General features: G+C 44.5%; 1 protein-coding gene across 4 annotated transcripts in view; it reads left to right on the top strand.

Annotated features, from left to right (window-relative positions):
• The window catches only part of side (sidestep), a 671,279-nt gene that overhangs the window by 530,482 nt on the left and 119,228 nt on the right, over positions 1-21,569 (top strand). For all 4 annotated transcript variants that reach the window (XM_065225556.1, XM_065225558.1, XM_065225557.1 and 1 more), the window contains one exon: positions 1,230-1,432. In XM_065225556.1, coding sequence (XP_065081628.1) covers positions 1,230-1,432 — 203 coding nt within the window. The remainder of the gene's footprint in view (positions 1-1,229; positions 1,433-21,569) is intronic.

Here is a 21,569-nt window from a genome sequence, read left to right as displayed (position 1 = left end):
TAAGATTTTGCAAATGTTGTAAAATTTGTAAAACTTTATAAATTTTGTTAATTATATAAATTTTGCATATTTTATAAATTTTGTATGTTTTATATATTTTGTAAACTTTGTTAATGTTGTAAATATTGTAAATTTTATGGATTTTGTAAACTGTACAAAATTTGTAAATTTTATAAATTTTGTAAATTTTACACATTTTGAAATTTTTTCTTATTTTTTGTAGAATAATATATTTTGAAGAATATTTAAATAAAATAGCTCAAAAGGTAATATTCTATTTAATTCCTCTTAAATAATTTTGGTTTCTATGACCGATAAGTATTTCGACTATAATCTGCAGTCTTCAACAATGTCATTACCACTATAGACTTATCAAAATTAAACCCCCTTAAGTACTCATCCCATAGGTAGAAATGTCAAGATCACAGGTATAATCCGATTCTACACGTTTCATTTTTATACCTGTAAGCTTGACCACCAGCGTCGCTAAGTTGTCAATTTTGTCAATTTTTGTAATCCACGCCAAAAGCGAAATAATAAATGAATTTCCGATTTTACCTCCCAGAATTCCATAAAACTTCGCATAAGTTTTTCCTTAGGGACAGTGAGCCAAGTTTGTATTGGAATTCAGCCATTTGACTCTCGACTATTTTTTTCAAAATGGCGTGTTCGATATTTTTCAATAAATTATAGCACGAAAACGGCTCAGCTAATCAAAATGACGTTTGAGAAAAAGTTTTGGGAAAGTGGATTGTGTTTTCAGAAAAATAACTGAGCGTGTAGCATAGAATTCTAAAAGCATTAATGCGCATTCAATGTTCATGATGTAAGAAATCCAAGCCAGAAAAGTGGAGCTAGCCTGAAGATGATGGGTACATAAGTTTGCTTATAACCAGAAATTAAGTATATTTTCCTTTGCTACCGCACATTCTGGATAATTTCTCAATTTAGTTAACAATACTCGGAAAAAAACGAGATTGAAGTTCTCGAGCATGAAAAACAACTTTCTAATTTCAAAAACATCTGCTTCTGACACAACGTTAACACCGTTCAGCGAAAATCACCTGAAATACTGCTAATTCCTTTTTCCCTCTTCAGGTTGAACGCAGCGACGGACCGTCGTGATGTTAATTAAAAATTCTAATTCTCCTGCCTTCTGCTATGTCTATTTTCTCTCTCTCTCTCTCTCTCCTGTCGGACATGGTCCTTATTTTTTGTTTCCCCTGTAGAAACGCCGGATACGCCTCGAAACTGCGAACTCCACAACGACACCTTCCTGGAGGTGGTCTGCGAAGCCGGGAGCGACGGTGGTCTGGCGCAAAGCTTTCTGCTGGAGGTGATTGGAGGTGCTCCGCCACCGATGTTCAGCCTCGACTACACCCGGAGCCCACCGACTGAGATTGATAACGAAATTTCCACCATGAACGATCAGGTGAGTCCCGAAAATCTGCACTGAAGTGGAACCACCACACCCACAAAAGCCACCGTCTGTCCAATATTGTGTAGTATTGTTTGAGCGTGACCCGACTGCTGCTGCTGCTGCTGCTGCTGATGTATAAACAACAATGATGTAAACCAATCATTTTAAGTGCGCACATTCGAGCAAATGAGTTTACATTCGCCAGCTGAGGCCGTCCCGTCGCACCATCATCGCATCGCTCCCGAACCACCGGGGCCAGTAATCGGAAAAACAAACTATACCTCGAGCACTTCCAGGCCGAAAGGAAAAACAAAACAATGAATTTCAGACTCGACCTGCTTCGAGTTGCATGGAACTTTGCATGATTGTTTGTTGCGGTGAATCATTTGCATTTGAGCTGAAAATTGAGTAGGGGAAGTGCATCAGTATTGGCCACAGGTTCCTATTTTGGTCACACCTCAGAAAACCGATTACATTGCAATATCTGTGCATTTTGTGGTCGTAATGTTTATGTACACCGATGAATATGATTTGTGCCAACAAACTGAACGCAACTGAACATCTCAAAATTGTAAACAACGTGAAATATCGTCAAAAGGTGGCCAAAATAGGAACATGGCCAATACGGGTGCGTTTCCGCTATTTACTAATTGTTTCAACAAATCATAATTCGAAAATGTAACTTCCAATCGAAATGACGTCAGAGACAAAGTTGTATAAGCAAATAATACCTTTTAAGGAAAAACTATACACCGTACAAAAATTATATCCATTTTGGGTAAAAAGTCAAAAACGGTGTTAGTAATTTTCAATGACAAAAAATTACTCTCTTAAATATTTTTTGAATATTTTTACTAAACAGCTGATGGAATATGTTATCTTTTGTGAAATCAACGAGTTTAACACTTAAAAATTTGGGGCAATCCCGGCGTAGTGGTTAGAATCCATACCTTTCACGCCAAAGTCACGAGTTCAAATCTCACCCCCAGACAAGTCACGAATGACCCAAGAGCGTTAAAGTGACACTGAAAAATTGACAAAAAGCATAGAACAACAACTTTTGGTCAAATTTTTGTTCTTGTTACTAACACAATGGCTAATAAATTTTTGCTCAGAAAAAGATTTTTTGAAAAAAAAAATGTTTTCTGTTGAAAATTTTATTAAAAATCTTATAAACAAAAGTTAAAAAAATTGACCAAAAGTTGTTGTTTAATGATTTTCGTCAATTTTTCAGTGTCCATCTCAGCGTTGCCAGCTATACCAATTTATCGGTATTCATACCGATTTGCAAACTTGATACCCATGTACAGATAAGGTTTCTCAGAATGCCGATTTTTGAGATTTTATACCGATTTATACCGATATTTTTTAATATTCAAAACGAGTTTTGCCTACCCACGCTTAAGGTGAAAGTTAATGCTTTTCCGTTGATACTGAATCCACACCCGTTCACACCACACCCAAATTCGAAATGCATCAATACCGACTAGCATTTCAAATTAGAAAAATGGGAAGTGTTGAAATTTTGAACATATGCGTAAACACAATATTATTGTATAGTTATAATAATTCTACTACTTAAATGACAACTTCAATTCCAAGATTCCTAGTTCAGATTAGTTCTATTAATGCTCAGGGAAGTCTTGTCGTAGTTCAGGGAAGGCCTGCCGAACTTCAGCGAAGTCATGATGAAGTTCAGCGAAGCCCTGCCGAAAGTCCTGCCGAAGTTCAGGGAAGCCTTGCCGAAGTTCAGGGAAGTCTTGCCGTAGTTCAGGGAAGTTCTGCTGAAGTTCAGAGAAGTTCGTTCTGCCGATGTTCAGGGAAGTTTTTTCAAACTATAGGGAAGTCCTACCAATGCACAATGGTCTGAAAGCCGTATTTAGAAAGACAAAAAGGTTTGCGCTAAAACCGTTGATTTTAGGCATATGGTGTTTTTTTTCCATAAAAATATGATTTTTTTTTTCAAATTAAATTAATTGCTTTAAACAAAAATCGCTCTCGCAGTTTTCCCACCGTAAATGAACAAAATAATAATCTTTCAAATAAAATTAAAAACTTGAAAATTGGTTCGCAAAGGTGCTGCAAATTGATTGTTCTGCAACTTTTTAAAGTTTTGCACTGGTCTATCGCAAGATACCATATGCCTAAAATCAACGGTGTCTGTCTGGTCTGTCTGGTCTGTCTGGTCTGTCTGGTCTGTCTGGTCTGTCTGGGTCTGTCTGGTCTGTCTGGTCTGTCTGGTCTGTCTGGTCTGTCTGGTCTGTCTGGGTCTGTCTGGTCTGTCTGGTATGTCTGGTCTGTCTTTTTTTTTTTTTTTTTTTTTTTATACAGGGGGGAATCTGCTCACAGACACCTGAGAAGGAACTCAGGGTGTGGGGATGGGAGAATTTCACTCCCGACCCACTAAACCTTACCCTGTGCGCTTGGCCCTTGGCCTCCCCGGAACCGCCCGAAGGCATTACTTCGTGGGAGGGGCCGCTGTAGCGCTATGGTGCCTCTCTAGCAATACTCTAACGATCTGGTCGGGCAGTAGGTAACTGCTGCTCGGCTCGCCACTGTCGTTGTAATACCGAAACTATGTGGGTGACCGCAGTCACCACCGCGCTCCAGTTCTCGGTGGTACCACACATACTATGAACGATGTTGTCCGGACTGGTATCCGCTCCGCATATCGCTAGCATAGCGCTCGATACTGGCTCGAAACGTGGACAGGCAAACACGACGTGTTCGGCGGTCTCCTCGACACCAGCACATGTGGGGCAGGTGGGAGTACTTGCATGTCCGAACCTATGCAGGTAGCTCCTAAAGCAGCCATGGCCTGACAGGAACTGTGTCAGGTGGAAGTTTACTTCCCCATGGCGCCTGTTGACCCAGCTTGATACGGAAGGTATCAAGCGGTAAGTCCACCTCCCCTTTGTGGAGTTTTCCCACTCCAATTGCCATCTCGCGGTCGACACAACTCGCGCGTTGTTGCGCACCCCTCGAACGGTCCTCGCGTCATAACACGCCACATCCTCCTTAATGATAAGGCTGATTGGCATCATCCCTGCTATGACACAGACGGCCTCTCTCGAGATAGTGCGGTATGCACTGGCCACCCTTAAGCACATTAGCCTGTGTGTACTCTCTAATTTCTGCCTGTGGCAGTCAATATCCAGTACCGCAGCCCACGCAGGGCCGCCGTATCTGAGGATAGATACTACGACCCCAGCGAGGAGCCTGCGCTTACTGGCATTCACTGCCGAGCTGTTTGACATCATACGGGATAATGCCCCCACAGCCATAGACGCTCTCTTGCAGGCGTACTCGACGTGGCAGCCGAAGCTGAGCTTATCGTCGAGCATGACCCCCAAGAGTTTTAGAGAGCGCACAGACCTAATTGTGCTTCCGCCGACTGTCAACGTTGCATGCTGTACTGACATGCGATTGTTGACTACGACCACTTCCGTCTTGTGATGGGCGAGCTCCAGTTTCCTGGTTCTCATCCATTCCTCCACAAGCCTGACGCAGTGGGCCGCTGTCAGCTCTACCTCCTCGAGGGATTCCCCGCAGACTACCAGCGTGACATCGTCGGCAAAACCTACAATTTTCACGCCTACTGGGAATTTTATCCTCAACAGTCCATCGTACATGACGTTCCATACCACCGGGCCCAAGATGGAGCCTTGTGGCACTCCTGCGGTGACTCTAACGCATTTTTCGCCATCTTCTGTGTCGTACGTCAACACACGATTCTGGAAGTAGCTTTCCAGAATCTTATACAGCCCTCCGGGAATTTGGAGCTGGTGTAGCGAGCGGGCTATCGCCCCCCAGCACGCGCTGTTGAACGCGTTCTTCACGTCTAAGGTTAGCACCGCGCAGTAGCGAATGCCCCTTCGTTTCCGATGGACCACCTCTGCCGTCTGGATGACGTCGCGGATGACGTCCACCGTCTGTCTGGTCTGTCTGGTCTGTCTGGTCTGTCTGGTATGTATGGTCTGTCTGGTCTGTCTGGTCTGTCTGGTCTGTCTGGTCTGTCTGGTCTGTCTGGTCTGTCTGGTCTGTCTGGTCTGTCTGGTCTGTCTGGTCTGTCTGGTCTGTCTGGTCTGTCTGGTCTGTCTGGTCTGTCTGGTCTGTCTGGTCTGTCTGGTCTGTCCTGTCTGTCTGGTCTGTCTGGTCTGTCTGGTCTGTCTGGTCTGTCTGGGTCTGTCTGGTCTGTCTGGGTCTGTATGGTCTGTCTGGGTCTGTCTGGTCTGTCTGGGTCTGTCTGGTCTGTCTGGGTCTGTCTGGTCTTTCTGGGTCTGTCTGGTCTGTCTGGGTCTGTCTGGTCTGTCTGGGTCTGTATGGTCTGTCTGGGTCTGTCTGGTCTGTCTGGGTCTGTCTGGTCTGTCTGGGTCTGTCTGGTCTTTTTTTTTTTTTTTTTTTTTTTTTTTTTTTTTTTTTTTTTTGGCAAGGAGGAAACCTTCAAAAAGGCCATCGTGCCACCGCTTGACGACTGGGCGCACAGTCGCGGTGACACGGTGTGTGGGATTCTTACCGCACTAAAACCTCCTTAGACGCCTTGCCCTTTTCCCCCGGAACCACTTGTCGTATTACTTCGGAGGGGGCCGTGCATTACGCACCTCACTTTACCTCAGCTAATTGGCGCTTCCAGTTCGCTGATCGTCTCTCCAATTTGTGAGCCATTTATCTCCCAGCGTCACGTTCTACTCGGTTATCCCTGGTGGTGGATACAGCCTACTCTGACGGAGAGTTCTCCCGGCTTCGGCTTTCAGTTCGCACTTGTGTGAGCACATTACTACTTTCTAGTTGGTCTTCCCGCCATTTTCGCTGCAGCGCTGACATGATCTGCGTTACTGCTCTGCTGACGGCGTTAAAGGTGCCCTCCTCTCGACACATTTCTTCGACGACATTCTCCGTGCTAAGGGCGAGCATATCCTCTCGCACATCATCAAATCTAGGACATTCGAAGACCACGTGCTCTGGTGATTCTTCCACATTCCCACACTCCGGACAGAAGGGTGACGTTGTGTGTCCGAACCGATGCAGGTACTTCCTGAAGCAGCCATGACCAGACAGGAACTGCGTCAAGTGGAAGTTGACTTCTCCATGCTTCCTGTTCACCCAGGTCGAAAGAGTCGGTATTAGCCTGTGTGTCCATCTACCGTTCTCTGCTGCATCCCACTCCTGCTGCCACTTAGCCATCGACTCCGTTCTCACCATTTTTCGTACTCCTCTGGTTTCTCTCGTCATATAGCACTCGTAGTCCTCCGCCAAGGTGATGCCGATTGGGATCATACCGGCGATAACGCATACTGCCTCCATCGAAATGGTTCTGTACGCACTCACGACTCGCATGGCCATGAGCCGGAACGTACTGCTCAATTTCCTTTGGTTCTGCTTCGTTTTCAGCGCTTCAATCCAGGCTGGACCTCCGTACCTTAGTATTGATGAGGAAACACCAGCCAGAAGACGTCTCTTGCTGCTGCTTGGACCAGAATTGTTCGGCATGATTCTGGCTATTGCGTTGATGACCTTCGTCGCCTTCTCGCAAGCATATTCGATGTGGCTATTAAAGTTTAGCCGGTCGTCGATCATCACTCCCAGATACTTAAGCATGCGCTTCGAAGCAATGGTGTGCTCTCCAACGGTAATCTCTGCCCGCTGCACTGCTTTGCAGTTACTGACCAACATCACTTCTGTTTTGTGGTGGGCTATCTGCAGCTTCGCTCCTTGCATCCAGTTACCAATCGTATCTATCGCCTCAGCCGCCAACATTTCCACTTCTTCCAGCGTCTCACCGGTTACCGTCAAGACGACATCGTCCGCAAAGCCAACGATCTCAACTCCTTTGGGCAGCTTGAGCGTCAGCACGCCATTGTACATTCCGTTCCACAGCGTAGGACCTAGAATGGAGCCTTGGGGAACCCCCGCCGTGATTCTAAGCGATTTCTGCCCCGTGTCTGTCACGTAGACAAGGACCCGGTTCTGGAAATAACTACTTAGAATCCTGCAGAGGTAGCCTGGAACCCTCATTCTATGGAGCGCCTTGGCGATGGCCTCCCAGCTGGCGCTATTGAATGCATTCTTGACATCGATCGTAATCACGGCGCAGTATCGATTTCCTCTCCGCTTCTGTTTGGAAGCTTTCTCGGCTCTGTCAATCACTGTCCGAATTGCATCCACCGTCGATCTCCCTTTCCGGAATCCAAACTGTCTCTCCGACAATCCGTGTTCACTCTCCGTGCATTTCGTCAGCCTGTTGAGGATGATCCTCTCTAAGAGCTTTCCTACAGTATCCAGCAAGCATATGGGCCTATACGATGCAGGATCCCCCGGCGGTTTTCCGGGCTTCTGCAACAGCACAAGCTTTTGTACCTTCCACCTATCAGGGAACTGACCATCGTCCAGACATTTCTGCAGCACCATCCTGAACATGTCCGGGAACGTCTGGATCGCCGCCTTCAACGCCACGTTGGGAATTCCATCCGGGCCGGGAGCTTTATTCGCTTTCAACCCTTTCGCTGCTGCTATGAGTTCCTCGTTGGAGACTTGTTCAACGTTGTCTTCATCTACCTCGCCATATGGTGTAGGTGGCCAGTTCGTTGGGTCATGCTGTGGGAAAAGTCCCTCCACGATGACTTTCAGCTTGTTGTGACACATTTCAACCGGCATCGTTGGGCCTCTGATCTTCGCCATCGCAACTCGGTATGCGTTGCCCCAGGGGTTGGCATCGGCATCGCGGCACAACTCCTTGAAACTATTTGACTTGCTCAGCTTTATCTTTCGTTTCAGTGCAGCCCTGGCCTCTCGGAACACCACCCTGCGCTCCTCTCTGTCTGCTTCTGTTCTTGCTCTCTGAGCACGCCTTCTGGCTAGAAGACAAGTAGCACGGAGGGTGCTAATTTCCTCGTTCCACCAGTAGGCTGGACGCCGCCTGTTCGTTGGCTCCAGTTTTCTCGGCATAGTTGTGTCACATGCCCTTGCTAATAATTCGGTCAACTCATTCGCACTTAGGCCCGGGACGCTGTTGTCTACCCTTAGAGCTTCGATGAAGAGATCCATATTGAATGCCTTCGTCTTCCACTTCCGCTCGCTTACTTTCGTCCTCCGCATTTCCACCGGTGTTCGTTCGCCGATACTGTACCGGATCGCCTGATGGTCACTATGGGTGTACTCCTCGCACACTGTCCAGTTCATATTTGCCATTAGCGACGTACTGCAGAAAGTAACGTCGATAATGGATTCCCTACCATCTTTGCGGAAGGTGCTGATGGTTCCTTCGTTGGCCAGACTGACGTTCAACTTTGCCAGAGCTTCCAGCAGGCTATACCCTCTTGCGTTGGTACATCTGCTCCCCCAATCCACTGCCCAAGCATTGAAGTCTCCTGCGATGACGACTGGTCTCCGTCCAATGAGCTCTTCGGTGAGCCCATCTAGCATCTGGTGGAACTGCTCAATTGTCCATCTCGGGGGTGCGTAGCAACTACATACAAAGATTCCATTGATTTTGGCGATCACGAAACCTTCATATGAGCTTGCCACCACTTGTTGTATGGGATACCTGCCCATGACTTGTATGGCCGCCATTCCTGCTCTATCCGCCACCCAGTTACCATTATCGAGAGGGACTCGGTATGGCTCTGCAATGATTGCAACGTCGCACTTTGTTTCCGTTGTTGACTGCCACAACAGTTGCTGTGCTGTGTTACAATGATTGAGATTTATTTGGGTTACCTTCATTATTGCTGGCCCACCATCGCCTTCTTGAACTCAGGGCACCTGAAACTTCCCGTCACATGGCCATTTCCGTCCTCCTTTTTGCAGAGCATGCACCTCGGTTGCTTTGTACAGTCTTTTGCAACGTGCCCCTTCTCTCCGCATTTCCTGCACAGATCAGATCTGTCAGGGCCTTTGCAGTGTCTCGCCTGGTGACCGAAGCCCATGCATTTGTAGCATCTCTCCATTTTCTTAGATACCCGAGGAATAGCTTTCAACGGGCACACTGACCACCCAACCTTGATTCGGCCAGTCTTCAGCAGCTCGTTAGCTGCGTCCGAAGAAAGTCGTATCAACGCCGTCTGCGTGCCACCATACGCCTTTCTCAACCGAATTGCCATCGGTACGTCTCCCAGGTTGCATTGCACCTTCAGCGCACTTTTTAACTCGTCTTCTGTTGTGATCTCGTCCAGATCCCTGCACTCGACCACTGACTCCTGGGATAAGGCTCTTACGTTCGCCGTCTCGCCAAGAGATTTTTCGACGAGCTCCTTAAAAGCTGAGCTCTTAACCGTAGGGTCCCTTTTCAGCTCGAATAGCATCTCGCCTTTCTGGGTTCGCCTGGTTTTCACCACATTCTCGCCTAGTTGTTTCAACTCCGGATCGTCTCTCACTTTCCGGAGGAGTGCTGCGTAGGACGTTTTGTCCTTCGCCTCAACAACCAGAGCGTCACCCTTGCTTCTCTCCCTACGAGGCCTAGGCTTCTCCTTATTCTTCCTGTCTTCCTTCTTCTTCTCTTCCTTCTTCCTCGCTTCTTCTTCCCTCCTCCTCGCTTCCTCTTCCTTCTTCCTCACTTCATCTTCCTTCTGTTTTTTCTTCCTCTCCTTCTGGTTCTCGACTTTACGCCACGCACCATTTTCTCCCATCTCCTTGATGCCTTCCTCGTCGTCCCTGCGTTTTTTGGGCTCCTCCTCATCTCCTGGCGTGTCCCTATCTCTCTTTTCAGGACGTGGATTTGTGGGTCCCTTCGGAGTCTCATGTGCTTGAGCCAGTCTTATGCTCTCCTTGGCCTCCAGCAGAGCCTTTTCGGCATTTTCGGCCCTTTTTCTCCACTCTTGACATTCCCGATCTGCCACTGTTATGCCGGATTTGATACCGGTCACAAGTTGCTTGATCTCTTTGTGTACGTTGTTTTTATCCTTCACGAACACATAGAGATCATCGATCTTCCTCCTGACCTCCGTCATTTTGGTTCTCCCGAGCTGCAGTTCTTGGGATTTGCTACTACTGGATATTGGTGTGAATATCTGGCTTAGCCCAACGCCTGGCTGCTCTTCTTGAAACTTACTGCTGCTGCTGGAACTCGCAGTGACCCCCAGGTTCGACACTGGTGATCTCTGCAATATCCCACTCCTTGCGAACACGTTTGCTCCTCCGTTTTCACTGTCTGGCGTATTGCCGTCGTTCTTCATATTTTTTTTGGTTTTTTCATTTTCTTCATTTTTATTTTTTTCTCCAATTTTATCCATTCTGATGGGTCCCCCCTTCGGGCCGCTATCTCCACTCGTTGTATGTAGTCTCCTATCGTGATCCCATGGTTATCTATGCAAGCAGGGAGGCCATGCTAGGGTTGACACGGTCCTTCATGGGGGCCGTGTTAAGAGCCAGATCGGCGTAAGTCAGGAATGTTACATCTGAGCCTACTACTCACCAATCACCAATTGGTGACGAGTTTTGAACGTATCCGGAGGCCTGCCAAGGTTTTACCGGGACGGGGGCAGCCGCACTATTAGCCCACTCGCCATTTCAAGAAGGTGTCACCCTTGTTTACTTAGGGAGCAGAATAGCACGACTGTCAGCCCTGTAGCGTGGTATCCAATCCATTGTACCGTGTCGTGTCCATAGTTCCATGCCGTATCCAGTATGCCGTAATAAGGATCTTACTGGCGTCGATCCTAATGTGCCGGTTGGCACTCCTGCGGGTTGACGAAGCATTTCCTCTATCGCCGTGTTATGGTTACCGCGCCAGTGTTCGCGTCGCACCCCCTCACTTTGCTATTGTCAGAAGGACAACATTGCCCAGGCTACACCACGGGGAGGCGTGAGGTAGGAACTTGTGAGAACCAGAGCTAGGTTGTCAACTCACCATTTGTAGCCCGGGTCTGTCTGGTCTGTCTGGGTCTGTCTGGGTCTGTCTGGTCTGTCTGGGTCTGTCTGGTCTGTCTGGGTCTGTCTGGTCTGTCTGGTTTGTCTGGTCTGTCTGGTCTGTCTGGTTTGTCTGGTCTGTCTGGTCTGTCTGGTCTGTCTGGTCTGTCTGGTCTGTCTGGTCTGTCTGGTCTGTCTGGTCTGTCTGGTCTGTCTGGTCTGTCTGGTATGTATGGTCTGTCTGGTCTGTCTGGTCTGTCTGGTCTGTCTGGTCTGTCTGGTCTGTCTGGTCTGTCTGGTCTGTCTGGTCTGTCTGGTCTGTCTGGTCTGTCTGGTCTGTCTGGTCTGTCTGGTCTGTCTGGTCTGTCTGGTCTGTCTGGTCTGTCTGGTCTGTCTGGTATGTATGGTCTGTCTGGTCTGTCTGGTCTGTCTGGTCTGTCTGGTCTGTCTGGTCTGTCTGGTCTGTCTGGTCTGTCTGGTCTGTCTGGTCTGTCTGGTCTGTCTGGTCTGTCTGGTCTGTCTGGTCTGTCTGGTCTGTCTGGTCTGTCTGGTCTGTCTGGTCTGTCTGGTCTGTCTGGTCTGTCTGGTCTGTCTGGTCTGTCTGGTCTGTCTGGTCTGTCTGGTCTGTCTGGTCTGTCTGGTCTGTCTGGTCTGTCTGGTCTGTCTGGTCTGTCTGGTCTGTCTGGTCTGTCTGGTCTGTCTGGTATGTCTGGTCTGTCTGGTCTGTCTGGTCTGTCTGGTCTGTCTGGTCTGTCTGGTCTGTCTGGTCTGTCTGGTCTGTCTGGTCTGTCTGGGTCTGTCTGGTCTGTTTGGGTCTGTCTGGTCTGTCTGGGTCTGTCTGGTCTTTCTGGGTCTGTCTGGTCTGTCTGGGTCTGTCTGGTCTGTCTGGGTCTGTATGGTCTGTCTGGGTCTGTCTGGTCTGTCTGGGTCTGTCTGGTCTGTCTGGGTCTGTCTGGTCTGTCTGGGTCTGTCTGGTCTGTCTGGGTCTGTCTGGTCTGTATGGGTCTGTCTGGTCTGTCTGGTTTGTCTGGTCTGTCTGGTCTGTCTGGTTTGTCTGGTCTGTCTGGTCTGTCTGGTCTGTCTGGTCTGTCTGGTCTGTCTGGTCTGTCTGGTCTGTCTGGTCTGTCTGGTCTGTCTGGTCTGTCTGGTCTGTCTGGTCTGTCTGGTCTGTCTGGTCTGTCTGGTCTGTCTGGTCTGTCTGGTCTGTCTGGTCTGTCTGGTCTGTCTGGTCTGTCTGTCTGTCTGTCTGTCTGTCTGTCTGTCTGTCGATCGGCGTGAAAATTTGTATGCAGGGGTTTTTGGGGCAGGGAAAGGTTCTTTTGATGGTTCGAGCCCCTCCCTCCTTTGTAAATGGGGGCTCACATACAATTGAAACAGAAATTTATGCATAACTCGAGAACTAATCAAGCAAATGGAACTAAATTTGGCATGTGGAGGTCATAGGGGGTAGCCCATTAGATAAGAGGGGGGGGGGGTGATACGTACAATATAGCATGATTTTTTTAATTGGAGCATAAACTCAAGCTTATAATGAATCCCGAGCAAGGCCGGGCACACTCAGCTAGTTATCTTTAAAAATACCAAGATATAATAGAATACCTTCATCAAATAGGTTGAAATTTTCGCAGAATATCTTAAAATACTTGTGAAACAACATGAGAAAATTGGGGAACCTTTTCGTTTATTATTTTATTTGATAAGGCTCAAACGAATTTACATTACAGAGCTGAGGAATCTTGGTCACCATACAATACATCTTAAAACTATAGTCAAAAGGTACAACACTATAAACACTTTATCTTCCGCTATCCACAAAGCCTCCTCCATCAGAACGGGAGCCGCTTCTAGTGGTTTCATTGTATGGCAGTATTGCCAACGGGGGCTTCCATTGCAGCAATGGACGCAAAACGTGGTCAGCACTCACACACTCATCACGAAACGGTTGCTTTCCAAAGTCGACGACGCATCGATCGAAAGAACTGCTGATGAAGAACAATGAGGAGGACCACACAATGGTTGCTGCCGAGTAAAAACAGACGATCGTGTGACACACATCGAGACTGTCCTGCTTTTGTCGACAGCCGAGTGAACACTGTTCCATTAGTTTTAGGAAATCTACATGAACTTTCAATAAGTTCTGAAACTTCTGAAATGTCTAAAATTTTGCGCTAGCTGCTGTCCAGAGAATTCAAGTTAACTGAAGGAAACATCATAAATATTTTGGAAACTTCACAAGTCCAAAGAACTTTAGGGAAATTGAATAGTGTTCATGACAGTTACATTTGTTTCAGGTGAATTTAGACAAATTTAGGGAAGCTCAGAGAGCATCAGTACATATCAATTAAGTTCAAGGATATTACTGAATTTTTTAAAGTACTTCCGAGAAGTACTCAGGGAATTTCCGAAAACTTCAGCAAAGTTCCGAGAGGTTCATGAAAATTTTGGAAACCTAAGGTAAGTTACATGAGTTATTATAAAATGGAGAAATGTAATTTAAAAATAATCGGGAAGATCAGAGAATTTCAATGCTGATGAACCCAAGCAGCACAAAGCTGTGGCTGAAAGTCACATAAAAGTTGCCTGAAGTGTGCTGCTAGGGAAGTTCCAAAATCTTCACGAAAGTCCAGAGACCTTCAAAGAAGATTTGATATTTTCCTGTACTTTCATTGAAACTCCAAATACTTCGATTTGAGTACTTCTAAACAACCCCATTTACTTCAGGAAAATTGCAAGAATTTTCAAGGAGTTGCGAGGAATTATGGAAGTGCATTTCAGGTAGCTTTCGAAAACTTCAAAATGGCCGAATTTCAGGAAAAAATGTGAGAAGGTCGCATTTGATCGATTGGTCATTCGGCGTGGAACTGCTCACTGCCGTCGGTCGGTGTCGGTGGGCAGGTCAATGGAAACTCAATTCTGGTTTCCAATTTTTTGGCCAGTAACTTTCGCATCCATCCCGTCGGCCAGTCGATGGTGCACGGCAACATAGTAGCAATTATGCGTAATGGTAATCGAATTACCATACCAACTGCTGCTGGTACAATCTACCAATTAGTGGCCGAAATGTAAATGGTTCCCGAAATGGTTATGATGACTGCCATTGGACACGGTTCCGGTTACTTTGTTGCAAATTTATATGGCTATTCGGTCCGGAGAAGGACATGTTTTTTTGTGCACTCTCTTCCCCCCGGAGACAACAAGGACATTTGAAGATGGCGTGAAATAACACAACATGGCAACGCCATCTGCCGGGCGCCATAAACAAGTGCCACTCAATCACGCGCTCCACTCGAGCGGCGCCCATCTGGTGGTGCCATGGCCAACGACACCCCCAACGACGCTTTTTGGAGCGCGCACAGAGTGCTTGTACCAACAAATTTACGTGTGTGTACTCGCATGTGTGACGGCTCTTGCATACTCAAACAGGACAACAACGACAACGGCAAGGACGACGACTCGGAGGAGAGTCCTCGATCAAATTCCACTCAACGTCCGTCCATTCGTCGCCGCCGTCTTGCTCCTACATGTATGCAGCATATACATATACTGATGTGAAGTGCATGCATCTGCTACAACTCAACTCAGGTTTAGCGTTGAGCCGCAGGGGGGGTTGCAGTGAAATCCATGACCGTGGAAAGTGATTCGTCGACTTAATCGCTATTTGCAAATCGTGTCCAGATGTGTGCTACCAGCCAACAGTAGCAGAAGCACTCACCCTACCTGTTTTTGCTAGCCTTCTGGAGTGGGGGGGTATTTGCGTTGCGAAGGACGCTTTTGAAACGTTGACTGACGGGGAATAATTTGAATTTGGCAACGGGGCCAGAGGGCTCAGGGTCAGTTTTGACGGAGGAGCGCATGTGCTTGCACTCATGGCTGGAATTCGGGGAAAGTTGGCTCTGCAACGATAATGAAACACGAAATTAGTGCATTGGTAATTTTGTTAATAAATGATTACAATGTATTACAAGCTCGAACAACTAATCCCAAGTAGCAGTTCAAGCTTTATTGGGATTTTAAAACGTTCTTCTTGTCTAAGTCATGGACTACAGTGCCAATCTGCCCGTTTTGGCTTCTTGAGTTCCAATATATTCCTGGAACCATGTGAATATAGTCAATTTGGAACTAATTGAGGTATAACGGGAATTACAACCTCATTTTCAAGGTTCTTAGTCAAATCGTAGAATACGAACCAGGGCCCCACAAAGTCACTTTAAATCGAAAATCGTCAAGCGACGATGAAGCTGTCAGCCATCACTTTCAAAAGAAAGTCATTCTGTCTTCTCTACGAGCAGATCCCCTTCTATATCAACAGACCCATTTTCGATCAGTTTTCATACTGTTTGTTTTGGCTTGACTCTTGTTCATTTCTTCTTTCATTGTCAAATGAACTTACTTTTGCATAGAAGCGAAGCTGTTCGATCCAAATTCGTGCAGTTTTTATGACTTTTGTTGTTTGTTCACTCGGTTCATTTAGCCCTTCGTCTGTGCCAACAAAAACTTACGTTGTCTGTACCTTGGGGTCAATTTCACCCCAAATTCAAATTGTCATATCTCAGCAAAGGTTCAACGGAATATCGAAATTTCAAATATTTTGTAAGGTAAATTTAGTGGAATTTCTGTTTAGATTATCAAAATTCATTTTAGAAGGCGGATCTACTATAGGGAGGGGTAATTGTAAAAATATTCCCATGAAGAGGCATATTTTAATGTTAGAGGTGTTTATATCACAAGATCTCAACCAAATAGGATGTTGCTTCTTTCTGTAAAGATGAACAAAAATACAAGGTCTTCAAAACTATGAATAGTGTATGACAGAATTCACTCCCTAGATGGCACTTAAATGAAAATGCTCAAGTTGCGCCATCGTAAATACACATTATATAACGTTATCTACAGATCCTGCTCATATGGATGGTTCCCGTCTTCAGCAAAGTTTTTCAGATGGACAAGACCTATCTGCAAGAAAAGAATTTAGTTCAGAATTCACTCACCAGGCACCGCTAGGGTGACATTGATTTTGAACTGATTGCCTTAACTTAACTTTTGGACTAGATAGAAGGTTTCCATCTTAGGAAAAGTTGTTCATATGAACTAGAACTATGCTAAGACAAAGAGTTTAGTTCAGAATTCAGTCACCAGGCAGCACACTCATTTTGAATTGTTTGCCCTGACTTAACGTCTTGATTAGATAGAAGGTTCCCGTCTTAGGCAAAGTTGTTCACATTTAAATTAGATAAGGTCTGAAACAAAAGGCAGCTTTCTGACGTTAGGCAAAAATTTTGTACACGGCGAATGAGAACGACCCAAATTTGAGTTTAGTTCACTCATAATCGCCAAAAGTGCAGGAACACAGCGATGAGCGATGAAATATTTCAATGGACGCGGAAATCGATGATAACTTTGATGGTGTCTTCTCTGATTTTGATGTAACGGATGAAGAAAGTATTGACCATGACGAGGAAATGTCTTCCGATGACGAAGAAGATGCAGACGTTACGGAACCGGATGTAGGTAACATGTTTGTGGGAGAAAAAAAATGGTCGTTTGTGGAGTGTTATTCCAAAAACACAACCTCCCACTGATGTGACAACACGTGAGAAACGAGGATTATCCGTAAGTTCAAGAAGAGATGTAAACTGTTCAATGATGACAATATTGTAAAAATCGTCGTCTGTGAAACTACTTTCCTGATAGTGTTTTTTTCAAAAATAATCCTGGTGGATCTTATAGAAAATGGAAAGCTACTGATTCTACGATATTTATGCATTTTTGGGATTGCTAATTTATGCTGGAGCATGTAAATCGTGGGATAAGGAACCACCAGATTTGTGGAAAAATGATAATCGCCCCAGATTCAGAGCTACTATGTCATTGGTTTGATTCCAACAATTGCTACGGTTTTTAAGGTTTGATGATTTGCGTACAAGAAAAGTCAGACTAGCCGAAGACAAACTAGCTGCCTTGCGAAAAATATGGGATGTGTTCCAGGAAAATCTAAGAGCGATGTATAAACCATCACAAAACATCACAAAACATCACTATTGATGAACAATTGGTACCCACCTGAGGTCGATGTTCGTTTCGCTAATATATGCCTGCCAAGCCTGCTAAGTACGGCATTAAGATATTTTGGTGTTGCGACGCTGAGAATAGCTATCCATTGAAAGGAGAAATATACGTTGGTCGACAACCACAAGAGGCTCGAGCTCAAAATTATTCGCTAAATCTCGTTCAACGTTCATCTGAAAAAAAAATTGCTGAATACAGGAACCTTCTATTTAGTCCATGCGTTAGGTTAGGAAAACAGTTAAAAATTAACATCACACTGGTGCAACTTGGTAAGTGTTTTCTGAACTAAACTCTAATTCTGAAGATAGGTCCAGTTCATCTGAACAACTTTGCCGAAGACGGGAACCTAAGTTAGGGCAAACAATGAAAAAGTAATGCCACACTAGCGCCGCGTGGTGAGTTAACTTTGATCTGAATTATTTACCATAGGATAGGTCTTGTCCATATGAACAACTTTGCCGAAGACGGGAACATTCTATCTTGTCTAAACGTTAAGTTAGGGCAAACAATTTAAAATGAATGTCACACTAGCGCTGCCTGGTGAGGGCATTTTGAACTAAACTTTTTACCTTAGAAGAGATCTTTTCTATCTGAATAACTTTACCCAAGACGGAAATTTTCTATCGAAGCCGTGTGTTAAGCTAAGGCAAACAATTCATAATTGATTTCACACTAGCGCTGCCTGGTGAGTGAATTCTGAACTAAACTCTAGTCCTGAAGATAGGTCTTGTGCATCAGAACAACGTTACCTAAAACGGAAACCTTCTATCTAGTCCGTATGTTAAGTTAAGGCAATCAATGCCAATGAGTGTCACTCTAGTGGTGCCTAGTGAGTGAATTCTGAACTAAACTCTTTTCCTAAAGATAGGTCTTGTCCATCTGGACAACTTTGCTGAAGAATGGAACCATCTGTATGTGCAGGATCTGTAGATAACGTTATAGAATGTTTATTTACGATGGCGCAACTTGATCATTTTTATTTTAGTGTCATCTACTGAGTGAATTCTGTCATACGCCATCCATAGTTTTGAAGACCTTGTATTTTTGAACATCTTTACAGAAAGAAGCAACATCCTATATGGTTGGGATCTCGTGATACAAACATTTCTAACATCAAAATATGCCATTTCATGGGTATATTTTTGTAATGACCCCTCCCCCGAGATATATACCCCTAAAACAAATCTGATAATTGTAACGGGAAGTCCACTACATTACGTATGCAAAAAGTTTAAAATTTAAGAAATCCATTGAAAATTCGTTAAGATACGGCATTTTTAATTTGGGGTCTAATTGACCCCAAGGTACAGACAAAGGGTTAAGCGTATAGACGAGTGCACGGATGGATTTGAGTTCACTCACTCGACAAAAAGTGACACAACAGCGGGGCCCTGTTTACTAAAAATGAACACATGAATAATGCTCCCGTAACTTTTGAAAAGGGCCTATCAACTTTTGTAAACAATTTTCTAGGTCCTTTTCACGAGAACCGAAATACTCCCACGAAAATCAAGAGCAGAATTTCCCCTACCCGATGGTGTTGTTAGTTTGCGTGGGCGTATTCAGTTCGCACGAAAAGGACTTAACATGTTTTTTGTACAAAAGTTGATATGCCCGTTTCAAATGTAACGCGAGTATTATTCATGTGTTCATTTTTAGCAAACAGGGCCCCGCTGTTGTGTCACTTTTTGTCGAGTGAGTGAACTCAAATCCATTCGTGCACTCGTCTATGCGCATAGATCTGTGCACGTGGATGCCAAATTTATCATTGTTGGTTTGTTTACCCATCAATATGGGTATTTTTTTTTAATCGGGGTGACGTTTAGAGATCGAAAATTGATATGCGACGCCATTTTGAAATCCAATATGGTAGCTTCCAGTTTAAGAAAAAGTGGGGAATGCTGTCAAATACTTATCAATAAAGGTATTTTGGGAATCGGGATGATGTCTAGAGGATGGAAATCGATATTCGACGCCATTTTTAAATCGAATATGGCGGCTTCCGATTTACGAAAAAGTGGAAACACAGTCTACAGATCGAAAATTGATATGCGACACTATTTCGAAATCCATGATGGCGGCTTCCGATTTCAGATTAAGTGGGAAATACTGTCAAATACCCATCAATATGGGTATTTTTGGAATCTGGGTGACGTATGGAGATTGGAAATCAGTATCCGACGCCATTTTGAAATCCATGATGGCGGCTTCCGGGTTGAGAAAAAGTTGTAAATTCTATCAAATACCCATACAAACGGTTTTTTAGAATCAGGGTAACGTCTAGAAGCCGGAAATCGATATCCGTCAACATTTTGTAATCCATGACGGCGGCTTCCGATTTGCGGAAAAGTGTCAAATATCCTAAAATATGGTTATTTTCAGAATGGGGATGAGACGTAGATGCCGAAAATTGATGTCACGCCGTCTTTAAATCCAAGATGGCGGCTTTTGTTCAGAAAAACTGTGATCAATGTGGGTTTTTTTGGAATCGGACTGACATCTAGAAGAAATAAATCGATGTCCGACGCCATCTTGAAATTCAGGACGGTGGCTTCCGATTTCAGAAAAGGTGTCAAATAGCCTACAAATGGCATCGAATATCGATTTTCATCATCTACGAGTCGTCCTCGTTCCGAACATACCCAGATCTTAGGGTATTTGACACTTTTTGTGAAACCCGATGGCCGCGATATTGGATTCCAAAATGGCATCGGATATCGATTTTCGTCATTCACACGTTGTCTCCATTCCGAAAATATCCATACTGTAGGGTAGTTGACACTTTCTGAACCCTGATAGCCGCCATATTGGATTCCAAGTGGATTCCATAGCATCGGATATCGATTTTTGGCATCTACGCGTTGTTCCCGTTCGGAAAATAACCATATCTTAGGGTATTTGACACTTTATTAAATCAATCTTGAGTTCCAAAATGCCGTCGGATATTGTTTTTCAGCATCTACGCAGCATCCTCGTTCCGAAAATATCCATATTGTAGGATAGTTGATACTTTCTGAATCCTGATGGCCAAAATATTGGATTCCAAAATAACGTCGAATATCGATTTTCGGCACCTTCGCATCGTCCCCGTTCGCCGTCCCTTTATTGTAGTGTATTTGAGACTTTCCCTGACCCCGATGGCTGCCATCTTGCACTCCAGAATGGCCTCGTTGATTCAATTTTCGTTTAATATAAAATAATATATTATTACTACATATAATCCGGATGCCATCCCTATCGGCAACCAATATTGTGTGGATACTATCCGGATGCTATATTTTGATGCCTGCGTCGTCAGGTCGTCAGGACGTGAAGTGAAAGTGGAAAAAAAAAAACGAAGGAAACAGTTTTCGAGTCATTCATTGCGTCAAGTGAAATAAGTTTTTGCATCAAATGAAATTAAGTGAAGCACTTGACGAACAAAACAAGTGATTGTCCAGTCATGTTTGAAAAGAGGAATGTTCATCGTGACTCGATAACAAGAAACACGATGACTTACACGAAAATGATATTGCTCGAAATGAAGCGATTCTGCGGAGAGTTCATTTTCTTTTCTTTGATTCGAAAATGCAGAACCCTGCTAAGAACCTTGGGAATGAAATTCAAGTGGCCTATGGTTGGAGTATTTATCAAAAGTTTGCTGTTTTCATGAATTTTAACAAAAATATTATGTAAATTAAAGAGAAACTTCGAGATATTTGAGGTTTAAACAGTTTTTTAGAATTCAAAATCACTTAAAAAGGTAAATCTTGAATATTTTTCTCAGAAAGACATTACTTTCTCAACAACTCTGTCCCAGAATTTGTTTCAATCAGAAGTGAGGTTCTCGAGCTTATTGGAAAATGTCAAAGACGCAATTTTAAATAAAACAACAAGATTCAAAATGGCTGATTTTTTTTGTGCTGAAATGTGAATGGTTTCCTATAACAGACAATTATGCAAAGTTTAATGTAGATGGGAGAAAGTCAAGCCAAAAAATCAATTTTGTTTTGCTGTTTGACAAAAAACAACAATGCTGAGTTGCAGTTTGATTATTCGAGCACTATTTTAGACCAGATTAGCAACTGCTCGACGATTCTGTTTTATTTCTGAGAGGGTGTTTCAAGAATGGAACTCTGTTTCAAATTACTTTGGATGTATTCATAGATGTGTCTCGTAAATTTTCAGAAAGAATAATAATGTAATTGCAGTCTACAAAAAAAAAAATCGGGAAACTTCATAGAGAACAGTGGAACGTGTA

Source organism: Ochlerotatus camptorhynchus, unplaced genomic scaffold, assembly GCF_037179485.1.
Source record: "Ochlerotatus camptorhynchus isolate MF236.1 unplaced genomic scaffold, CSIRO-AGI_Acam_v1.1 ptg000231l, whole genome shotgun sequence".
NCBI lineage: Eukaryota > Metazoa > Arthropoda > Insecta > Diptera > Culicidae > Ochlerotatus > Ochlerotatus camptorhynchus.
Note: the sequence above shows the minus strand (reverse complement) of the source record. Positions and strands in the feature narration are given on the sequence as shown.